The sequence below is a fragment of the Oryzias latipes genome, chromosome 20, assembly GCF_053564925.1.
Source record: "Oryzias latipes strain Hd-rR chromosome 20, Olatipes_Hd-rR_3.1".
NCBI classification, from domain to species: domain Eukaryota; kingdom Metazoa; phylum Chordata; class Actinopteri; order Beloniformes; family Adrianichthyidae; genus Oryzias; species Oryzias latipes.
The window spans coordinates 21,782,710-21,805,605 of NC_136256.1; the positions used below are offsets into that span (position 1 = coordinate 21,782,710).

At 40.8% G+C, this 22,896-nt stretch overlaps 1 protein-coding gene across 14 annotated transcripts in view; it reads left to right on the plus strand.

Annotated features, from left to right (window-relative positions):
• Positions 1–22,367, plus strand: part of atp8a2 (ATPase phospholipid transporting 8A2) — a 47,555-nt gene extending 25,188 nt beyond the window's left edge. For 13 of the 14 annotated variants that reach the window (XM_023950232.2, XM_023950231.2, XM_078938498.1 and 10 more), the window contains 13 exons: positions 4,789–4,961; positions 8,896–9,079; positions 10,672–10,782; positions 12,396–12,470; positions 12,820–12,942; positions 13,322–13,400; positions 13,472–13,533; positions 13,877–13,933; positions 16,016–16,123; positions 17,583–17,671; positions 17,839–17,943; positions 20,478–20,569; positions 21,036–22,367. In XM_023950232.2, the coding sequence (XP_023806000.1) occupies positions 4,789–4,961; positions 8,896–9,079; positions 10,672–10,782; positions 12,396–12,470; positions 12,820–12,942; positions 13,322–13,400; positions 13,472–13,533; positions 13,877–13,933; positions 16,016–16,123; positions 17,583–17,671; positions 17,839–17,943; positions 20,478–20,569; positions 21,036–21,130 (1,353 nt within the window). In that variant the 3' untranslated portion in view covers positions 21,131–22,367. Of the gene's footprint in view, positions 1–4,788; positions 4,962–8,895; positions 9,080–10,671; positions 10,783–12,395; positions 12,471–12,819; positions 12,943–13,321; positions 13,401–13,471; positions 13,534–13,876; positions 13,934–16,015; positions 16,124–17,582; positions 17,672–17,838; positions 18,435–20,477; positions 20,570–21,035 lie in introns of all 14 variants that reach the window. The other variant, XR_013652112.1, reaches the window with a different exon arrangement.
• The last annotated feature ends 529 nt before the right edge of the window (positions 22,368–22,896 follow it).

The following is a 22,896-nucleotide window of genomic DNA, read 5'->3' on the forward strand; positions in this document are numbered from 1 at the left end:
ATGTGTGAGATGAATAATCTGGAGAGGAGGAGAGACTGAGGGGAGGGGGGGACGTCTGGCGCATCTGTATGAGGCCGATGAATGAGCGGTAACGCGATCTCCTTTTGGTGCTCCTCTTCATCAAAACAAGCCCCGGGAGCAATTCCTTCTGGGTAAACTGTTTGTGACCACTGAAGCTGTGACGAGCGCCATCTGTCACCTCCGGATCACTTGCCACACACAGACTGTCACAAATCTTTGTTCTGCTATTCATGTTGTGGTTGATGTAGAAGAATGTATGAGCACGTAAACAAACTGGTTTCTCTACGCTAAGCTTCACACACCCTTCACTCCAAATTAAGTAGCATATGGTTTCCCTGGTCAGCTTGATAGTTCCGAATATATGTTTCGTCAAACTTTCCCACAATCCACTGGCCCTCGTCATGCTGCCCGCAGAGCAACCCTTAAACAAACAACGTCTTTCTTCTGGCCATTAATCATTTTTATGCTTGCGCACAAACACACGTGTTGCAGTGCCTCAGCTCGTCTTTGTAGCTGGCGGTTCAGGTCCACGGTGTGCCTATCTGTGCGTTTCTGGCTCAGGCAGCAGCAGATGTTGCTGTTTGCACAGATGTACTGTCTGATAATTAAACGGGATATTAAATCTTAGTTGCGACAGAATCCGTGCTGTAAAAATGAGCAGGTCTTTTGCGTTTCCTTTTTACTCTGCAGTCATTTCCTCTGTCTGGCTTACAATGCCTGCTTTCTGTCCCCCTTCCTCTACTCCTGGTTGTTTTTTACTAAATCCGTTTTTGTGTATTTCCTTTAGTGAAATTTGCACTTTGAAGTGGGTGGCCTGGAAAGAATCACCATTTGGCTTTCCCTGTCATCCTTGCGTTATCCAATTATGAATACGATTAAGTAAAAAAGAGCCAGACTTATGTTTGTTCGTATTTGTTTCAGATTATACGACATCTTACTCAAAACGTAACGATGATCTGTGACATGTCAGACTTGCTCTGTGGTTCACATAGTTTGTCATCCAAATGTATGGCAGATAAAATTCCTAACAGAATGGCTTGTGAACCTTCAAATATGCACAGATTTGTGGCATTCTCTTTAAGTCAAGGCCAGATGCTTATGGATAACCAACATTTAGTTTGGAAAGTTAATTTCCTCCTAATGAGATCTGTTGTATTGCAAGAGCTGCAGACAGATCCTTTTCCTGCTGTTGCCTTAAAGTCCCACTCCGATTATCTTTTGAACTGTTTTTAAAAGTGTTCCCACTAGGCCTGCACAATATACCGCAAATTTATCGTTATCGCGACATCAAGCTGTGCAATATGCATACTGCAAAAGATGGCGAAAATCGCAATAAATGGTTACCTTGACCTTTGTGCTATCCTAGGCACTTTAACATTGGGAGTGGGGTCATCTAGACCCACTAGACAGTGCTCTGAACCTTTTTTCTTCAATAATTTGTGATCTTCACTGGTGTCCATGGATTACATGAAATCTTTCCACCTTTATCCACCTTTGTCATGGTAGGAAGAACACGTCAAAGTAAGGGAGGGGTCATCTAAGATAGCACAAGGGTTAAATGTGCTAAAACAAACTCATGGCAGCTTGAAATATTGAATAAATGAAATAAATCCCTTTATGCATTTAACCAATCGGAAGGACCCGTTTACGCTGTTGATCAATCAAATTAGCCCTTTTATGTTTGATGTTTGCCTCCTATGTCGACAAGGGTCATTTGGAGTATAATTTTTATAGTGTTGCATTGAAATGGAAATTATGTTTTTGGTTGTTTTGCTATTTGTTTATATACCGCAAATTATATCGTTATCGCGATATTAATCACCAATATCGCATATCGCGAGTTTTCCTCATATCATGCAGCCCTAGTTCCCAGTGATATTTTTAATTGTGATTATACTGCTTTTAGCAAAAAACTAAAAGCCAGTGAATTTCTAGGGCATAGTTTCTGCAGAGCGGCAGGAGTTCCTGGCCCCATTCCTGCTGCTAAGAGCTCTCTGTTAACACTCTGTCCCCCTAGCTTACAGCCCCTCACAACCCCAACCTAACATTAGCGTTGAACCAAAAACGGAGAGCAATATCGGAGCCATCCAGACGCACAGTTTTTAGCCAGATGCCAGCTCAGACGAGGAAAATGATGACGGTAATTTATTAGTTTGTCTGCAGGTGGATGCATAAGAATGGAGTAGGGCAAGGAGATTTGTATTTGCTCCTGATCATCACAATTTGAATAAAGAAATTTTCATAAAATGCTTTTTTTAATCTTAAATTCTTTTATAAATATATGTACTCCAAATAAAAAACGGCAAAATAACATTTTAAAACGGCAAAAACAGGAACAGAAATACCATTTTTTAAATTTTCTTAATATATGTCCGCCATCATCAGAAAAATGTTACAAGAACACGTTAAAAACACTAAAAAGCTCAATTTTCATCCATTCAGTCATTAAACAGGACAAAATTTTGCATGAGAAAGATGTCAGTTTGGCTTTTCTTGTGATCTTCTTTTTTTTTATTCTTTCTCTTTTTCAAAGTGTTAATGGATCATAGTTAGCCATTGTTCCATGTTTACACAGTATTTTCCTGTCAGAAAGATTCAGTTTTGTCTAGACTTGCCATGGTGTAAGAGGCTAACTAATGCTGCTACAGCTAAGTGGTGTTCATACTTGAGTTACTGTTTTAATTGCTGATGGCTCTCTGCGGGATTATCCTGGCTTTTCCAAATGTGTCTCTACTGGTATCCAAGCTTTATCCAAACCTGCTGCGACAAGTTCCAAGAACCAGAAACCTTTTGTGGCTGAGTATTTACACAATCTCATACACTACAAGGGAGTCAAAAATATTTTGGTGATTCCCTACAGAAAATTCTACATCTAAAATCTTTTTTTAGACACCTTTTTTCATGAATGAAGTTTATTCTACAACAAACCGGTTGTTTTTTTTTTTTGCTCACTAATGTGAAGATGAGCCCAGAAATCCCATGTATGCACCCATTACCCTTTAAATGTTTACAGGCTGAGATGTTCTCATGTTTTTAGCCCCCTCTTTAAACGACACACAGGCATCCTGCATGCATGAGAACAGAGACGCATCCCCAGCCTCTTAAGAAACACCGACAACCTATCATCTTCTTTTAATCCTTTCATTATGTTTTTGTTTTCCTTCCCCCTGTTTGGGGAAAAGGTGAATGCAAACAGGAATTCCGGCACACAAAAAAAAACACAGCCCCAGGCTGAGAAAACAAGAGCGCCGAGTTTTTTGGGGAAAATGAAGGCGTTTGCATCTGTGCAGAGGTTTTTGGCACAAAGTGCAGCTACATAGTTCAGGTGACTGTGTCGCATACGGTGCCTCCTCCCTGTGTTGTGTCTTGTTCATGCTGGTTTGAGGACAGAAAGGTCACTTCTCTGTGGGTCACCGAATTCCTTCGGGTCAGACGGCCGCCAATAACCCACTGTGACAGACTGATGGATCCCTAATGGCTTCAAAACTTTTTGCACTTAAGTGCGCAGATTAAGTGTCAGGTGTTTAGGTTGCCACTCTTGATTAATATAGACTGAATTTTATAGCAAAAAAAAATCTAAAATAGTTATTTAGCTCCTTTTTTGAACTTTATTTGATTTTTTTTTCTTAAATTATTTTGATGATTAAAACCAGATCTAACAGATTCATAGAAAGTTATTTTGAAAGCATCATCAGACATGTAGGATTTAGACGTATGATGGCGGTGAGAGTTGTAGCGTGCCTACTTCTCCACATGGACTTCATTACATCTCCGTTGGGTGATTATTTTCTTTATAAATCCCTGTTCCTCTATTATCTAAAGCTCCATCAAAACAGCCCCTGCCTCCTGCCCTGCAGGCGAACTGCCATTTACACAAACACACAGACGCACGCTTTGCCTTTACAAAAGAATTAGGCATTTTTACTCATCCAGAACAATATTTCAGCACATTCATCTTCCTTTTTCTAGTCTTTTGCTCTTGATTTTCCGCCACCGCTGTCGGGAGCAGCAGCTACAGGAAGGAGAAATCCAGGATTTAATTGGCTGATTTCACATGCCTGCAAGACCTCAGAGGATCAACATGTTATGATGATGTCTAGAACAACTGTGAACTTTATATTGGGGTACTTAAATGTTCAGTTTACACAGAAGCAAATTGTTTCCCCAAGATGAAAGCAGAGTGTGCAACTATGAACACATGTCTCCCGTTTACTTACAAAGGTTTTGTCATTTAAATTAGTTTTTGTTCATCTGATTTTTACCCATTTGCATTTTCACCACAATTTAAACCTAAAATAATTGTACTTAAAATAAAAAATGTACGTGAAAGTTTACTCTCTTGAAGCATCGACTATGTCTGTTTTTAAAAATCCCCATCAGTTTTAGGCTATAGTTTAAAATATCAATAAAATATAATTAATCTAACTGGAAAATGCTGTTAAGATTCAATACATCTGTTACTTTTTTTTCGATAATTACTTTTATTTGTCAGGCAAAAGAGCTTTTATGTTGGTTTTTAACTCATTATCATATTTTTTGTTTCAGAATTGAAATGTGATAAACCTTTAATGGAATTCTGTAGAATCATAACCGAATCCCTTCATTAGTTTGTTTCAGTTGTGAGTTTTGTTTAAACATTACGTCTTTTAGGAGGTCAGATGTAAAGTAAGAATTTAGTTTTCACTTCCAACTTGCCTTTTTTTTTCTTTTTTTTAGTTTTTGAAAGAAACTCACTAGCACAGTGTGTTTTCCTCTTTCCTCTTACAGGCTACTCGTGCCACCCTTACAGCTCACTGTTCGTCTCTGGGAGACTCTCTGAGGAAGGAAAACGAGCTAGCACTGATTATCGATGGCCAGACGCTGAAGTATGCCCTGTCCTTCGAGCTCCGCCAGGCCTTCCTCGACCTGGCATTGTCCTGCAAAGCTGTGATCTGCTGCCGGTAAGCAAGAGTCCTTCAACACGTTCACGGTTAAGGCAACTTTGGGTCAGTTGAGGCTTGTTTGCACAGCCCATACATGAATAAAAGTGAAACCGGATTTACAGTGGAAACACGCAATAAAAAGCAAAGCTGTCTGCCTTTTTTTAAATCTCCACAAAGCAGCTTCGAAGGTGAAAATCCAACAAAAGCAAACACTTGATACGACCTGACGGCGTGTAAAGCCTAATTATAATGTATTTCTTTTCCATGCATGATAAATCTTTCAAAAAAAAGTTATGTTGAAATCTTCATGAAGGCCATCTCATTTATAGTTAAGCTCGACCGCATGGCGCATTCAGGATAATTCTCAGGCCGTGTTCTTGGTAATTTGCGACGGTGCCTGTTTGTGTGAATCTAAACAAAAGTGTAAGATTGTTCGGCTTTGAAAAGGTTGTTTGTTGCCGGCAGTCATCTGTGGAAGGAGGATGGTGTTTGTCTGGTTTGGTACACAGCAGGAGAACAGTAATGAAATGCACCATGCTGCAGTGAAATGTGCATGTTCAGGCCTTCTGCCGGTGTCCACGAATAAGGAAAAAAACAAACCCACTGTCACTGACATTTTACACTGATGTTCATAAAACATTTGGCGCATTCTCTCTTTTATTTGGGTCACGGTCCAGTCAGCACCAGCTGTAATGAACAGAAGTTTCCATTTGTCTTTTGTTGTGGGTTTGTGCGTGTTTGCACATGTTTGGGTGTAGCTGGGAGTCCAGCCTGTGTCTTCTACCCTTTTGATTTTTCTTCAGGCTTTTCCGTGCTTACCCAACTTGGCCTAAATCTACATTTTCAGCTTTATTTTATCCCAAACATCATAAGAATTTGTTTAAAAACACTTGTAAAGCATTTTCTCTCTTACACATTCTTTTAACTGCAAAAGAAAAGGCACCAAAATTAGAAACTTTTGAGGAAATAAACCGCCTGCGTGCACGATAAACTAAATGACTGTGTTTTTTTTGTTTGGCAGAAGGTGAACTTGGTTCCACTGGAATAATTAACATGTTTAATACATGCAAACACTGTTTTTTTTCTATTTGAGAGCCTTATTCAAGATATCTAGAACCTAAATTTCAATGTTACTGTTAAAAGGAGTTCCCCTGATTGTGCTCGACACATCATCATGTTGTTATATTTGTTCATTTGTTTACTTATTTATTTACTGTATTGTCTGCAGAGTAAAAATGGTCATTTAAAAGAAAATAACTAAAACTGACTTACTTTAGTGCTTCAGGCCCGAGCTGTGAAAACATCTTAAAAATTTAAAGCTTATAGGTCCATTTTTTTAACATTTAAAACAATTACTAACTGTTAGAAATTGAACTGCTGCAATGAACATTTTTCAATTAGCTGACCAACTCGGTCTAGGAACACATATTAAGGTAATGGTTGTTCTGACAAATAGAATGACTGAGTAATAGCTGTTTATTTCTCTATAGAAGTCAATAGGAATTTGGCTTCTTTCAACCAGCAGGCACTTCCTGTTTGGAACGCCAGCGGGAAGGGGGTCTCTCCATCCAGTTCTCATACAGCCTTCAGTCAATGTTGATGCCCCAAGTAGGGCACAAGCTTACAAATCTGTAAGAAATAAAATGCTAAACGATATAATTTTTTAAACCAATGCTGATCAGTAAAAGAAAAAGATCAACGTCAGTTCACCAGTTTCTTGTCATGAGGGTTAGCTTTACCATTTAGTGTCTGTGGGAAGTCTCGGATCCCGTCATAAACATTGTTCTGCACAAGTCCAATATTGAGCAGGTTTGCTGCGTGCGACTTTAGATTGTTTCCCACCTTTTCTTTGCATGTGATGTCTTGTAGGAAAATGTTCCCATATTACACATATTACTGTGTGCGTTCTGGCTAGGGCTGTGGGGTCAAGTGGACATGCACACATGGGTTCCTGACTTCTCTGTGAGTTTGTTTATAGGAGAACTTAGAGGCTGCTTAGTTTCTGCTCACTTCCACCACGAGGAGCACTATGAGTCTTTCATCTCACCAGCTCCGCTTTACACCATCCCCAACACTGTTAGCAGTGTTTGCAGGAAAACTAGAGGCAGAGATGAAGAGAGATTTTTGGTCCAACGCCAAGAGACGAAAGGACAGGAACTCGCTTCAGATGTAGAAACAGGAAAAAAAAATGCAAAAGCAGGCGCTGATCCCGTCCTTCATCAATTTCTGCAGATGTCAAAGCTCTCACAGAAGTATGAGTGGACTACATACTTTCATAATTTCATTTTTTCATAAAAATTATCGTGTTTTGTTGCATTTTCATGTGATGCCCAAATCAGCTGCTTATGATTACATTTTGTAACATTGTTATCGCTGATGGACAGAAAGAGGTCACGGCTTCTGCGGCGCTCCAGGACTTGGACCTGAGCGAAAAACAGTCATTCTCAGTATGACTACTCCCATTTTCCTACAAAATCTTCAGCGTTGACGTTACTTTAAACCCTCTGTTGATACTTTGCCCGATAAAGACTACACGTGCCAAAATAATTACAAAAATAAAAAAAAGACTGCATTAAAACCTCTATGAATTAATAGCCATTTAAGTAGCAATGTTAGCAATTGAATAGTTGACATCAATGAAACCAATGGGGGCTTTTAAAGTTCTAAATATTGATAATGACAGTACTTTTCTGATATTATTAAAATAAGATTAAATTGCAGTAAAGTGTTAAACTATTCATCAAACCCTCTGTAGTTTTTTATTCAGCATTTATTTCCATCACACCACTTTCCTCCCATGTGTCCATCTTCAGGACTTGTTTTCCCTGTAGTTTCCAGCTTGTAAATCTGACATTTTTAATTTGAAACTGTGTGCATGCAAATGTGGATAAAACTCTGCAGAAAAAACACTCTTAAAGCATTTTTCTACCAAAAAAAAAATATTGTTCAAGTGTTGTTTTCCTCTATCTTTTGCACATTTTCCTTGGACCTTTAATAAAAGAACATCTTGTATTTCATGGCTGATCAAACTATTACAAATGATTAAGCAAATGAACCAGTGACGGTGGACAAGTCCAGATATAGGAGACATGAAGGAAAAAAATGTGTAAAAAAGTTTGAAAAGGCAGAAAACAATCCATTAACCGGGTAATGGTAACAGTTTTTTTTTTAAGCTTCTAGACAGTTTTAACCAGTTTTAAAGTGGATTTTCTTTTTTATTTGCTTTTGACCACAGTGCAAACATAGCTTCTTTTTTTGTTGTTGCATAAAACAAGGGTAAAATAAATGGGCTTTTTTTTGTTTCTTTGTCAACAGCACCCAACTGGAAGTTCAGCATATTTATGAGACAAGGACTGAAGGTGTTGGAGTGTCATCATTTATCAATGAATACAGCGCATGTCACAATAAAGGAAGCAAAAAGAAAAGAAAAAAAAGTTACTGGTTTCCTTAGAAAAGGCACTTTACTGTCCTCTCAACAGCCAAAAGGGAGGCTGCTGTAATTGAGCCTGCCTGGTCCTCCATTGTCAAAAGAGACAGAACCAGTTATAGACGGAGGATCAGTAACACGGGTCAAGAGGGTGGAGTACCTCTGGAAGCTCCCTGAACACAGGCACTGCTTTCTGAAGCTCCTTTAGAAAAGTTCATGCAGACACTCATACAGTGTGCAAAATAAACATTCTAAGTGAGCTTTACCAAATTTTATTTGGGCAGAACAGTAAGTCATTGTTCTCTAATACCCACTGGAAACCAGTAAGCAGCTTCTCAACAACCGTTTTTCCCTTTCAGCTGATTCTCTCCCTCAGATGTCGTCTTATTAGCAAATATATTTACGTCTTTCCTGTTTCCTTAGGAGCTTCTTTAATCCTCCCGTCTTCTCCCTGCCTCTAATTTCCTTCAGGTACAGGCAGCTGCCTACATTTAACATCCAAGTATTTCCATCTGTTCTCCGCAGAGTTTCCCCGCTGCAGAAGTCTGAGATTGTGGACATGGTGAAGAAACACGTGAAAGCCATCACGCTAGCGATAGGTGACGGGGCGAATGATGTGGGGATGATTCAAACCGCTCATGTCGGAGTGGGAATCAGCGGCAACGAGGGCATGCAGGCCACCAACTCCTCTGATTACTCCATTGCACAGGTGGGAGCAGGTTAATTTATAGGTCTTATAACGTGAATTCAGAACAGCAGGTTTGTTTCTCCGCCATCTAGTTGTCTTTAGGCACTAAGTCCTGTCTGCCTCACATTCACTTGATCCTGGTCTTTAACCTTTCCTCGGGGGAGTAAATGAAAGGAAAATTAACTGAAAGGGTTCACTGAAGGATCATATTATCAATGCCTAGGAGGGCTGCCGTCAGAGAAAAAACTACTTCAGCATTTTAAGAATTCATTTTCTCTCGCAATCTGCTTCTTTTTTCTTGGCTGTTAAAATTTTCCAACAGTGTATTGTAACCAAGCTTGAATAAAGCTACAATGATTGTACAATTTCACTGAGCAAAAAATAAAAAAGGTTATGAGGGATTTTCCAAAAACTTTATTAGGAATTTGAGTTTCCCTGCGTGAATTTCATCACCTCAGTGTTAAAAGTTGCTGAACATTAATAGAATGTGTAAAAAATGATAATCTTCAAATCGATCTTTGAGCAGAACATAAAAACAAAACTTGTTGGAAAATACAGCTACACAAATCCCCAAAAATCTACATACAAATAAAGAGGAATTTAGTTCTGCACAAAAGATGCCAAAAAGGGTATTTTTATTGGAATTTTAAGACTGCCTCTTCTTCAAGCACAAGTTTTTCTTTTGGCTACAGATTACTTTTGCTGGTAAACTGCAAAAAGAGGTAGTCTAAAGAATAGGGGGGGGAAAATAATCTTAAGAAGAAAATCACTACCAAAATTATCTGTCCATGCAGCAAGTCATTTGCACCTAACAAGAAGTCTTATAATATAGCAAAATCTATAAACAAGAAGGTCCACACAAAAATTTAAAAAGGGAAAGATAAGCTAAAAAAGTTAACTGTTGGATAGAATTACTTCAAATTGAAAGTTATACAGCCCAATATTAAGTATTTTTGGCTTGTTCCATGCAAATGGTTTGTATTTTTTGAGTTTTATGTGTCCAATTGTTGTTTATTTTGATTAATAGGTAGAAATATCTGATTTTAGAAGGAAATATGAACGAAATGAGAAAACTATCTCAGTATAAGTTGACCCGTAATAAATGATTATAAAATCTAAAATTAGCACTTTTTCATGGAGCATAAGTCTACTTTTTGTTTCTAAAATAATCTAACTTTATTGAACTTTAAAACAATGGAGCTGGTTTCTCGACTGTGCTGATTTTGAGAAAAGCTTGAAAAAGTGTAGAGCAAAGAAAAGTTGAAACAACTTGAACCCTGATAAAATATCTTGAATGTCTAAAAACACAGTTATAAATCTTTCCACTTGGACTCCAAAAACTGCTTAGTTTCTATTTTCTTCTAAATCCTTGTCTTTTTTTTATGTCTTTGTCACATGATTTGCTCTGTCACTTACTCTGCTTGTCTTATCTGGTTGCTCCTCTCCATCTTTCTTAGCTTATCTTTATTAAGAAACTTTTTCCTTCCATCAGCTTTCTTTTCAGTTACTTTCTCCATACAGTCTTCATCTCATCTGCTTTTCATTTTCCTCCTCTAGGACTTCCAGGAACAGACATTTCTAAGTTTGTTTTTCTCCTTTCTTTGGTTTGATAGTTCTCTTACTTGGAGAAGCTTCTGCTGGTTCATGGAGCGTGGAGCTACAACCGAGTAACAAAGTGCATCCTATACTGTTTTTACAAAAATGTGGTCCTCTACATAATAGAGGTAAGAACGCAACATCTGAGCAGCTTCTCTTTAGGACACAGCACTGACTTCCACTCATTATTTTACAATCTGAATCATAACTTAAAGGCTTAAAGTAAGATGGCTTTACATCCCAACCATTAAACGAATCAGGGCATGAGAAATTAAGTTCTTCTTCTTTAGGACCTGCTCTTAGCCGCCATACCAACCACCAAACCCTGAAGTGTTTCCGATCATAACGGAGAAGGTCTAAACAAGCTAACAAAAACACACACTTACATTAACAGAGACATTTTGCAGCTGCTTGTCGACACGGCTGACGGTGATGGACGAGGTGCCCTTGTGGTGTCTGCTTTCTGTCTCCCTTCCTCACACACGCACACACACACCCACACACACACACACGCACACAAAAGTGTTTCAGCATCAGCAGTGATGAAATCCCACCTCTGAAGTCAGCTGTTGGGCATGAATGTGCTTAAGCTGCATTGCAATGTGTCCCATAACCTCATCTTTTTTGTCGGAGGGGAAAACTTCCTGGAAAACTGGTACGGTTTGGTAAATTATATATATATATAAATACGTGTGTGTGTGTGTGTGTATTTCGGGGGGGGGGGGGGTTGCTGCAGCTCTGGCTTGCATGTTATGAGGGAATTTCATCAGTTGGGTTCACTCCCACTGTTTCCCCTCTGCTGTCGGACATTTAAGATAGCAGCAGGTGCAGGTCCTCGTGGGAACCGTCCCTCTCACGCCACCTCTCCATACGCACAAATGCATTTGAGTGCTTCCTTGATTATCCGCATAATTAGCTCCCAGCAGATTACAGCAGACTTAAGGTCAGACACGGTCCCTGTCTGCTTTGCAAAACAGAAAAAGGGGGTGAAGGATGTGTATGAAAGAGACAGCGAGTGTGTCTGACCTCACCTTAAGGCTGTATGCTCCGCTGGATGTTCTAGGAACGCCACAAGTCTCACCAGCGGCAGCAAGCATTCACTCTATCTGCTGTGAGATCAGCTTGTGTCTCCTCAGTGTGTCTGTCTGGGTGTGTGCGGGCACTAAAAGCATTAATGAGGCTGTACCATGAGCCAAAGTCAAATACTGTTTCAGCACCATGAGCTTGCTCATTCCGAACAAGTGAAACAGAACATTAACGTGTTCTTGTGGCATTTTTCAGATGATGGGGGACATATATGGAGAAAATTAAGCTCTAAATTGCATTTCTGAGTATTTCTTTATTCAAATCGCTGTGAATCAGGAGCAGATGAAAAAAAAAGGCATTTGAAAAAGAGGAAGGGAAAGGGGAAAGGTGGCAAGGTTGCTCCACACCACCCGTCCTGCCCACAACACAGACGCAAATTTCTAATGAACTATTACCACGTTGCAAAAACTATGTAAAAGTTTTAGATTTTGCCTAAAAACAGCCTAATTATAATTAAAAGACCACAGGGAACACTTTTAAAACACCTCAAAAGATGACCGAAGTGGGTATTTTAGTCTTTATGGTCTACAGTTTGTAAAGGAACAGGAAGTTTTCCATTGGTTCCAATTTAGGGCTTTTGTGAAAAGGTTTTTCTGCTAAAAAGCAGGCCCTTACTTTGTTTCCACATTCTAACTCGTGTCTGTTTGTGCCTCAGCTTTGGTTTGCCTTCGTGAACGGGTTCTCCGGTCAGATCCTTTTCGAGCGCTGGTGTATAGGCCTCTACAACGTGGTGAGTATGCAGCCACTCCTCTCCTAATGTCACTTAACTGACATAATTGCAGTTTCTACCTATCTTTTGATAAATCTCTCTTGGTCTTCTCGTTGCTGCTTTTTTTTTCCTGGATGCCTGAGACGTCTGCATTTATCTTTGTCAGAGAAGCTATTTTTCTGAGCTCTTGCGACTGCTATATATACTTTACGTCTGACTGCGGATGCCTTCAGGCTCACTGTATTTACCCATTTTGGAATTCCTTCTGTTGCAGACAATCTGATAAGAGCGTTGACTGTAGAGCTGTTTGGAGTAGACGTGCTTTTGTTGTGATGGTTCTAATGGTTGCGTGTGTTTTTGTGCGCTGCAGATTTTTACCGCGCTGCCTCCCTTCACTCTGGGAATTTTTGACAGGCCGTGCAGCCAACAGAACATGCTCCGTTTCCCACAGCTCTACAGAATTACCCAGAATGCAGAGGGATTTAACACCAAGGTACAACACATGCGCACTGCCTCAAACTGTCATCTTCCTCTTCTGTGTTCACCCTGTAGCTGTTTGAGATTTGATGAGTGATGCTGGTGGCTTGTTTTTGGACTTAAACCAGGGTTCATGTAAACAGAGTCGTTTCCATGACAACTCGTGATGAGATTCATAGCTGCAGAATAATGAAGGCTTTCATTTGGGATGACTGCATGTGTGCGTTAATATGTGTGTGTGCTGCACAGGAGGCCGCGTTTGATGGCATCAGCACAGAGGAAGTTGTGTTGCTGTGAGGAATTGCTGTTTTTGTATGCTTTCGTGTGTCTGTGTGCTTTGGCATTGGCTGGAACCGACTTGATTTCCGATATTTTCCCCTCTCTCCATCTTTCAGGTGTTCTGGGGACACTGTATTAATGCACTGATTCATTCCATTATCCTTTTTTGGTTTCCTCTGAAAATGCTGGAGCATGGTGAGTAACATTAGCAAGCCCGTCACTTTCACTCCACCAACTTTAGCTAAGGCTGTGTGTGTTTTCCACAGACTCGCCCTTCAGTAGCGGTCAGGGAAATGACTACCTGTTTGCTGGGAACATGGTCTACACAGTAAGCTTCTCGCTTTTTATGACCTCTGTGCATTTGTGCTTTTCCCGAAACATTCTAGCCACTTTGTCTCCTTTCCACACTCATCCGTCTCTCTGTTCACTCCTCTGTCTCATAGTCTTGCTATCAATTTACTCCCTCCTGTCTCACAAGGATGCCTGTGGTGTTTGTGTGTGACTGCAGAGTCTGTGGGGGCCCCGGCTAGATTAACAGAGTTTACTGTGTAACATTAATGTTTATTATCACCACTTTTCCCAGTGAGCTAATCTGGTTTCTTTTTTTTTTTTCTTTGTTTGTTTGCTCACTCGCTTTTCTTTTTCCTTTTTTTTTTTGTCTGTTTGTGTAGTACGTGGTTGTTACAGTGTGTCTTAAAGCTGGGATGGAGACCACCGCTTGGACCAGGGTAGGCCCAAACACACTCCTAATAAACCACACTACATGTCCTGTGTTTCACTCAGCCATCAGCGAGTAAAGAGCAGGAAGGCCCGCTCTAAGGACTCCACTGCACAGTTTCACATGACTTCTCTAAATGCTTTATCGTCAGGAAAAGCGTGGGAAAAGATGTGGCATACCTTGATGTTGAACTGCAGGCTTGAGGTTTCTCAAACTGCAGCTGCTTGCACTGATTTTTTTTTTTTATTAGTTCATATGCGGTTGTGTTTTATTTTCCACTGCTGCGCTGCAGTATTTCAAACAGATAAACACACAGAAAAATGTGTTAACACCTCCTGACCGTTTAAGTCAATCAGGAGGTTTTACTCTGAAGCAGCTGCAACAGCTCCTAAATATACTTTTGAGTTTATCGTCAGGGAGAAACGGAAGTGTCAGCTTTTCAGATGGAGCATAGCAAAAGGAGAAAAGCAGGCCAGAAAATTGAGGCTACCATCTGTTGGATTGACATTAAATAAAAAAAACATAAGAGCGAAACAGATTGAATTTAACTGCTAACTTAAAACCCAGATGTCCTCCTCTTTAAGTCAAGTCAGATAAATGTTAACACTTCCCTGTGGGTTTTTTGTCAAATTTTATGGTAGATTTACAATATTTGATAAAACATTTGGATTATTAGTCAAGATTCTATAAGAAATATTTCTATTTTAGGATTGAAGATGTCTATTTGGCCATAATAATATCTAAGGTGCAAATCACATCAACAAATCACTCGACGCAAAAGCATATTAAAGATCACAATATGTAAAAAGGCAAAACAATCGATAAAAAAACACATTTTAGAAATCAAAATAAATTTCCAGAAACCAAAATGCAATTCCAAACAAACGAAAATAAATAAAAAATAAAACTAATTTCCATGAATCAAAATGAAATGTTAAAAAAGCGAACCAATAAGAAATCGGAAAATGTAGGTACTACGTGACTTCACTGATTGGATGATGGTGTTTGATTTTTGACTTGAGTTTTTTGGAAAGAGCTTTCAATGTTTGCACACTGATAAAAGTTGTATTAGTACGAACTACGCAGTATATCTAAGATCGCGTCATCCCAAATAACTTTCAGTTGAAATGATTGACAAACGTCATCATCCAATCAGCAATGTCCAATAGAATCTACCTTTCCTTTTTCCATATAAAAGAAAAGTGAAAAACCAAAAAATTTCCAGAAATCAAAAGTTTTATTAGTGTGCAGACATTGAAAATTCTTTTTTTTTTTTATTCAAACGTCAAAAATCAATAGGTCAACCACCAATCAATTAGTACCCAGCTTTTTTCCGATTTCATATGGTGTTCCATTTTTTAACATGATTTTTGGAAATAATTTTTGTTTTCCGAAATATTTCTTTTTTCTTTTACATTTTTTATTTTTTGTTTTGATTTTTAAAATTTAATATTGTATTTATATTATTTGTTTTGCTTTTTCAATTGTTGTGATCTTTAAACTGTTGCACTGAGTGATTTGCACTTCAAGGCCACCAAATAATAAATGAATTTATAATTACCAAACATTTGTGTACATAGGATCAAAAAATTCACTTTGAATTACAAAATACATGTTAGTATGTTTTGCCATTTTTTAATTGACAAAAACCTGTAACCTTAATAAAGCTCAATAAAAGATAAGTAGACCATAAGAAAACCTGTGAGATACTTTTCTAGATTATTTGACTCAGTGATTCCTAATAGAAACAAACAGGGTAAATCCTAAGTGAGATCAAACTAAACATTTGAGTAAAAGAAGGCTCCAAGAGGAATAAAGGGAAAACAATGGAACGATGATATTGTTTGGTTGGAGCGACACATTTTAGCGTGACAGGCAGGTAGGCGCTGACACTTTTGTCCCTTCAGCTGTCCACACAGGTCCTTGTGGAATTCACACAGTGTCCTTTTACAGCAGATCACAGAGGGGGTTAACGATGGAGAAGGAGGGAGGGGAAGGTTGTCTATATTCGGATGAGCTATATGTAAACTATTTGACCTCATTTTGTCCATCCCTTAAAATCTCTTTGTTCTTTTTCTTTTCGCCGTCCCAGTTCTCCCACTTAGCAGTTTGGGGCAGCATAGCCCTCTGGATGGTCTTCTTTGCTGTCTACTCAGTCATCTGGCCCACCATTCCCATTGCTCCCGACATGCTGGGCCAGGCAAGTAAAACACAATCATTTCAGTGACAGATGAGGATTGGGGTCTTTCTACGTCTTATTTTTGCCGTGTAACCTGCCCCCTCCCTCGGCGGGTGCCAGTGCGCGGCGTCAGTGCGACTGTCATCTTGGGTGTTCCATGTCGGCACTGCAGGAGCCCCCCGGGGAAGGTTAAAACCCCTGCAGCTCTCTCAGCGGGCTTCCAGCACCTGCTGCGTGTCACCCAAACCCCGGTCTTTTACTGCCCTCAGTGGAGGTGTTGACTCAACAGGGTGAGCTGCAAGAGCGTCAAAGACCTTTTGAATCGGACACCAAATCATTGGGGAGGAGCCCCACTGAGTGGGCGGGGGACGGATAGTCTCAACCTCCCCTTCCAAGCCCATTAATTCAATTTGTGTCAGAAATTAGGAATGCGGTCAAATATCTGCAGCTGCTGTAAGTGGGGAAGTGATGATTTAGGGTTGGGTCTCAACCCAGTCCCCCCCAAAGCTACACCATAACCTCTATACTATGTATAGCTATCTATACTTCCATCCATCCACTGAATGGAAAGATCAGCTGAGAATAACTGTGTGAAAGATCCTGTGTTTGGGAGGTGGGTGTCAAAAGTCTGGTTTTCTGGCTATAAAATCTTCAGGAAACGAGTCCTGCTCGGTGTCCACCACTTTACATGACACAATCTGTTGCATACTAACAAAATGATTTGTGTTTGTGGGCTTTTTGTAACGGACAATAATATTTAGCTAAAGTTTTGTCTTGTTTTTCCTTTGTCTTTTTTGTTCATACAATCCCACAGTTTCCAAATCCCTGTTAATCAGCAATAAATCAGTAGAAACGGTCGAGCTGTTGCTGTAAAGTTTACCCCCCAAAAAAACAGACGTTGAAGGACCACACAGTTCTTGCGTTTAGCTAGGAAGGAGAGGATTCGTATTAACAGTTGCAACAACCACCAATGTTTAAAGAACGTTTTTTAAGCTTGAGATTACAGAAGAAGGATGTGTGGGAGAAGGCCGAATGGACTGAAACAGACGGACAAAGTAAGACAGTGCGTGGAAGCATGATTAATCCCTAAAGGCAGGCCGGGAATGGGGTCAGAAGTCAATGAGCTGGGCTGCAGATGGTCTGCAGGGACAGGTAGGGGGGACTCATGCTTACTTCACCGGCATTTGTCATCACAGAGGTAGTGTTTGTCAGTTGTGGGGTTGCTGTGTCGAGCCGAGTTTGCGGTGTGTAGACGTCTGTGGGAAAGCTGTGGAAAAAGTTTGGCTGAGGCTGCAAGTGTTAGACTGTGGCCATCTTTCCCCAGCTCTGCAGCACTTTTTAGTCATCTTTGGCTCCTGTTTCTCTTTGCCATTACGTTTTGCAGTACTTAGTCTGGGGTCATTGTTGAGAAAAATGACTTAATCCTCAATTTGATTTAATGTGCATGCAAATACAAACAGAGCCTGTGTTGTCATTGCAGGCTGGCAGGGTGATGCAGTGCTGGTACTTCTGGCTGGGTCTAGTCCTGGTACCTACTGCGTGTTTGCTCAAAGATTTTGCTTGGACTGCGTAAGTAGAACACATTTAATAAAGACATCTGAACAAGTACTGTTTAACTTAACCAAATTGTTTACGTAACCCTATTTTAAGTGGATGTCAGCACTTTATAATATGTCTTGCATGCAAGTGCAAATTGAAGCCCTCAAATGTGTCATGAGCTCGTTTCTGCTCTGCAGTGCACGCCGTAGTGTGAGGAAGTCTTTGCTGGAGGAGGTGCAGGAGTTGGAGGCGCATGCTGTTGACCCAGGAGCAGCCGTGCTTCGTGACTCCAGCGGGCGCAGGTACAATAAACTGCAAAGCATCATGGAACTACACCCCAAGAAAAATCCTGTGTTTTTCCTTAAGTCATTTTGCATTACACTGCCCAGTTAGGTAAATGTTAGTGGACATTTTCCTTCAGATCAGCCGCTTCCTTGAGTTTTGGCCCCTTTATTTTTTTCCTATCCGTCTGCTGCCTATGGCTATGTCCACAGGACCGAAGCCAAGGCCGAGGTCCCGTAGAGCTCAGACCTGCTCTGCAGAGGTAGTTGCTGCATTTGCATTCTCCCACTGCGTGAACTCTGGCCTCATATGACCCACAGGCCTCACTGCACGCCGTTTTTGAGTGACATTTGCATGATTTTCATGACATGAGTTCACTTTTCTCTCCCTTTATCTCCAATTTCCATCTTAAGTGTTATGTTCACTTTTTTTCTTCTCTCTGTTTTGACATTCTTTCCGTTCCTCTGGGTTTCTTATGAGGTGGACCAATTTGAACTGCTGTACAGACCTGGTGTGTTTGCTGTTTGGCTGTAGCTCTTCAGACCGTGACATAGCGTTTTGTGTTTGTGTAGCTGTTTTAGAACAAAAGTCGCTTGTTGGTGGAAATATTTTTAAAAAGTAGATGTAGAATATATAGAATTGTTGTCACAAAACACTTTACAAGAAAATATTGCAATCTGAAACAAATTCTTAGTAGTGAAGCAAGCTTGTTCTTGAGAGGAGCTGAAGTAATTTGAGGTATGTTCCAGGTTGGATAGGGATGAGTGGGTAATGATGCAGTTCCTCCTGACCCGTACGAAGGGTCCCATCCTTCCCAGAACCGGCTTTTAATCTTTGGGAATCGGGAGCAAATCTTTGCACCCTCTCCATTTCAAATCAGAAAAGTAAAACACAGAAGGAATGGAGTAAAATGAAAAAAAAGGACATCTGCGTTTGCAGTTGTTGCTGGGGAGCTCTTGGTGGTAGGCATGATAACAGGAGGAAAGGAACAAAACAGGTTGTGTCAGGAAATGATTTCAGCTCATCCTTGGAGTTTTTTTGTGTGGAATTGGCAGGTAATCCGAGAAAAACCGCAGGAAAAAAGATTTTCTACAGACGTACAAGCTACTGTCATTAATTCTCTTATCATTTGCTTTCAGAGTTATGATTCAGCCCAAAACCTCTCGAGACAAACCGAACAGAATGTTTTGACTTTCATATTCCACATTCAGCCTCAGTAGCCTTCATAACTTCTTCATTAGACATTATCCTCCTAGAATAAAAGAAAAGTCAACAGTTATTGTGAGTTAGGGACCCTGAATGTGTCCAAGACATCGGTTTCAGCTGAATACACTGAAAAAAACGTAAACGGCAGCGGTGATGGTGATGAAGCTGGAGGGAAATTCACAGATGTAATTAACGGGCATTCATTTGTGTGCAATATGTGGAAAAGACTTGGTTATTTTTGGTCACAGGAGCAGAGGAGCCGTGACGGCGTGTGGTCTTAGAACAGAGGATCCACTCTTCTTCCTGGAAAGGGGTGGAGGGGGGCAGCTTGTGAGGAGAGGAGTGGGCAGTGGGTGAGGAATAGTTTACTGGGGATGGCCTGTTACCTTGCAGGCCGTTTATGACTTACTATTAGCCTTCTCCTTCTGGTCTTAAATTCTGTAGATTTGTTGATCTGTGTTTTTATCTGTTGATCCCTGAGGAAGAGGATGACTCTGTCTGGAGGTCTGCAGCTTCTGAATGCTTTTGCAATTACGCGTTCAAAGCTGGCAGAGGCCCAAACGCTTTCAAATCTGCACAAGCTAAAATCCTACAGCAGAAGCATTGAAGAATGTGTTCACTGAATAAAAGGGTTTTAAAGTGGCTGCTGTGCAGTTGTGTTAATCATGAGGATTCTCCTTTCTCACCTGTAATGAAAATCGTGTCTTTAACATGTTCTTGTGGCATTTTTCTGATGATGGAGGGCATATATAAAGAAAATTAAGCTTGAAGATTGTATTTCTGAGTATTTCTTTATTCAAATTGTTGTGAATCAGGAGCAGATGAAAAAATGTGTTTGAAATGGATTGTCTTTGTGATGTAGAAAATACACCAGGCGTGTCACAAGCTCCCTGCTCAGCTTCATTCTGATGCATCCACTTATATATGACTAGATCCATCTTCATTTTTCTCGTCTGAGCTGGTGTTTGCTCCAAACTGTACGGCCAGATAGCCCGATATTGTTCGCCATTTTTATTGCACCGGTAATAGGTTGTTGGTGTGAAGGGCGGTAAGCTTGTGGAAGAGCGTGCAAACAGGGAGCTCTCAGCCATGGATGATGGGAAGGGGGATGGTGTTGCTACGTGCCAACTGTCCCGCCCACAACTCGGAGGTGAATTTCTAATGAACTACTGCTGCTCTGGAGAAACTTTGTCCTAAAAACGACATGGGTGTTTTGATTTGGGCTAAAACCGGCATAATCCTAATTGAAAAACCACCGGGAACGGTTTCAATATAGATCAAAAGATGATTGGAGTGGGACTTTAAGCCCTGAAGTTGTGCAGTAACTTCTATTTTTTTTTCCTTGCAGTCTAAACGAACGAGCCCATCTGCTGACAAGAGTCTTTAGGAAGACGCCTTCAAGTGTAGGACGCTCGAATTCGGTGCAGCAGACTGTGACACGTGAGTGCCGTTACTCCTTACACCCAAAGTCGAGTCTTTTCAGTAAACTTATGTAAGCAGAATGCTTTCAACATGCAAGGTCTTTACAAAAAGATTAAAATGCGGCGTAGTCACCCCTACAGCTCCCAACATTAGAAGATAAGTCAGTTTTAAACTTAATGGTATGGTAAATGTTTGTACATGTATTTTGTTATATTTTTTCTGTATGTTTGCTTTTTTTTAGTTGCCTTTTTTACATCATTGCCAGATGAAAACTAGCCTTCTGACTTATTTAACTGTGTATTTGTGTGTGTGTGTTTTTTTTAAAATTGTACTGTCCCTTGATTAATAAACTAGCAAAGAAATAAATAAAAAACACTCTTCATAAAGATTAAAATCAACCGAAAAATTCAGTTTAGTTTTTTGCCGAATGTTCGAAATGATCATTTTTTTAGGTAACACTGTGTCCTCCTCCATCTCCTTGCAGATGGCTATGCCTTCTCTCAGGAGGAACACGGCGTGGTGTCCCAGTCTGAAGTAGTTCGCTCCTACGACACCACGCGTCAGCGGCCCAGCCTCTAGCCCCGCCCTTATCAAGTCTTTGGCTCACTGTAGCAATGGTTGTCAAGTGGAGACAGACTTACATGGCGCCCTCTTACTGGGCGCCTGACCGCTGCTATGGCCTTACTGAAACGGTGGCAGGACCCCTCGTGTGGGGGGAGTGCTCAGGTGTGGAGGCCATTGTACACGGAGGACTGCTGTTTGGAGAAGGGACCAGGCCAAGAACAGAACATTGGCACTTACTAAAGCTGCACAGGCATGAGCATTCATATCCACGCACAGACATGCCAGGTCAAACTCAGAGACTGCTTCATGTATCTGTGCAACCCTCAGCCGGGGGATTGCTTCACGCCATTGTGTGTCGATGTGTGCGAGCGTTCCAGTGTGTCTGTTTCTGCCTTTGCACGTATGTCTGCTTGCACTGGTGCCCCTTGTTTTGGTGTGCATGTGTGTTCATGTGTGTTCGCTTCCAAGATTACCTCTCACCTCCCTCCCTCAAGGAGGGTTCAGCTCGTCTGTCGTCACCTGCCGACGCCAAATACATCAAAAAATAAGCGCGCACATCTCCAGGTTGAGTTTCGTATAAAGGGTGGGAGGGGAGCGCAGACCGGAGGAGCCGCCGGAGTCCTGCACCGCCACGACAGGCCCCCTTTGTTCCATCGTAGCAGCGAGCCTCACTGCCAAACACCACAGAGATGCCGCTGAGGCAGAACGCTCAACTGGAGCCCCACCCTGCTGTTGCCCCTCTTACCCCATGGACATGTCTTCTTATCTTAGCATCTTTAGCAGCCCATATCTCTTCTGTCTTTGCAGTTTTAATAGTTTTCTTATTTTAACATTTTTTCATGACCTCTCCCTTATTGATCCATCAGCAGATGATCTAAAAAAAAAAGCTTTAATCTCCTCCAGTTCTGTTGGATTTCACCTTTTATTGATCTTATTTTTTTATTAATATTAAAGAGGGACTTGTGTTTTGAGTTATATATTATTTTCTATTCATGTCGGTTTTTGTACTCGTATATGAAGATGTGTTTTAGAGAATATTTTACTTGAATTACTTTTAAGTAAGCGGGTCTGGGTGGGACGTGTGCTCGGGTCATGTGTCTTCTGGCTCTTGTACTGGTCTGAATGTGGAGTGTATTGTCTGTGTGCTCCTATGTTGAGGACGTTCATGTGCAGGAATGCAAGTCTGAGGAGTCAGGAGAGAGGAGGGGGGCTGTCCATCCAAATCCTAATCATTAAATCTAATCAATCCACATCCTGAGCAAATGGCTTTTTGTTTTTACTCTCAGATGAGTCCCGTAGATGTGGAGGCGAAGGCTTCCGAGTCCAAATGTAGCTCTGGAGAAGCTGGAGGAGTTCGGCTTACATTTCATGCAAAAGGAAAAACATATAGAGAGCAAAGGCATTTAACATGACAGGCATGTGACTTTATACATTAACAGATGCAAACCTCTCCCACGCCCCGTCTGTAAACTCAGGAGAGTGACTGTAGACAGATTATTAGGAGATTATTCTCCCCTCAGTTGGAGATCCCCTTCCCACCCACCTTCCTGGATGTAGCCCAGCCCAAACCAGCTACAGCTGCTGCACGAGGGCCAGTCGATCTTCCAAACAACCAAATATGCTTTTTAACTCCACTCCAGGAGAAAACTGTCCCCGATTTACCTCAACTTCTTGTTTTGAACTGTCCTGTTTCTTTGATGTTTCTCCTCTTTGTGTCAGGTGATGCAGATCTTGCCGTCATCTGTGCGAGATGAGGCTTTCTGGGAGCCTGTGATATCTTT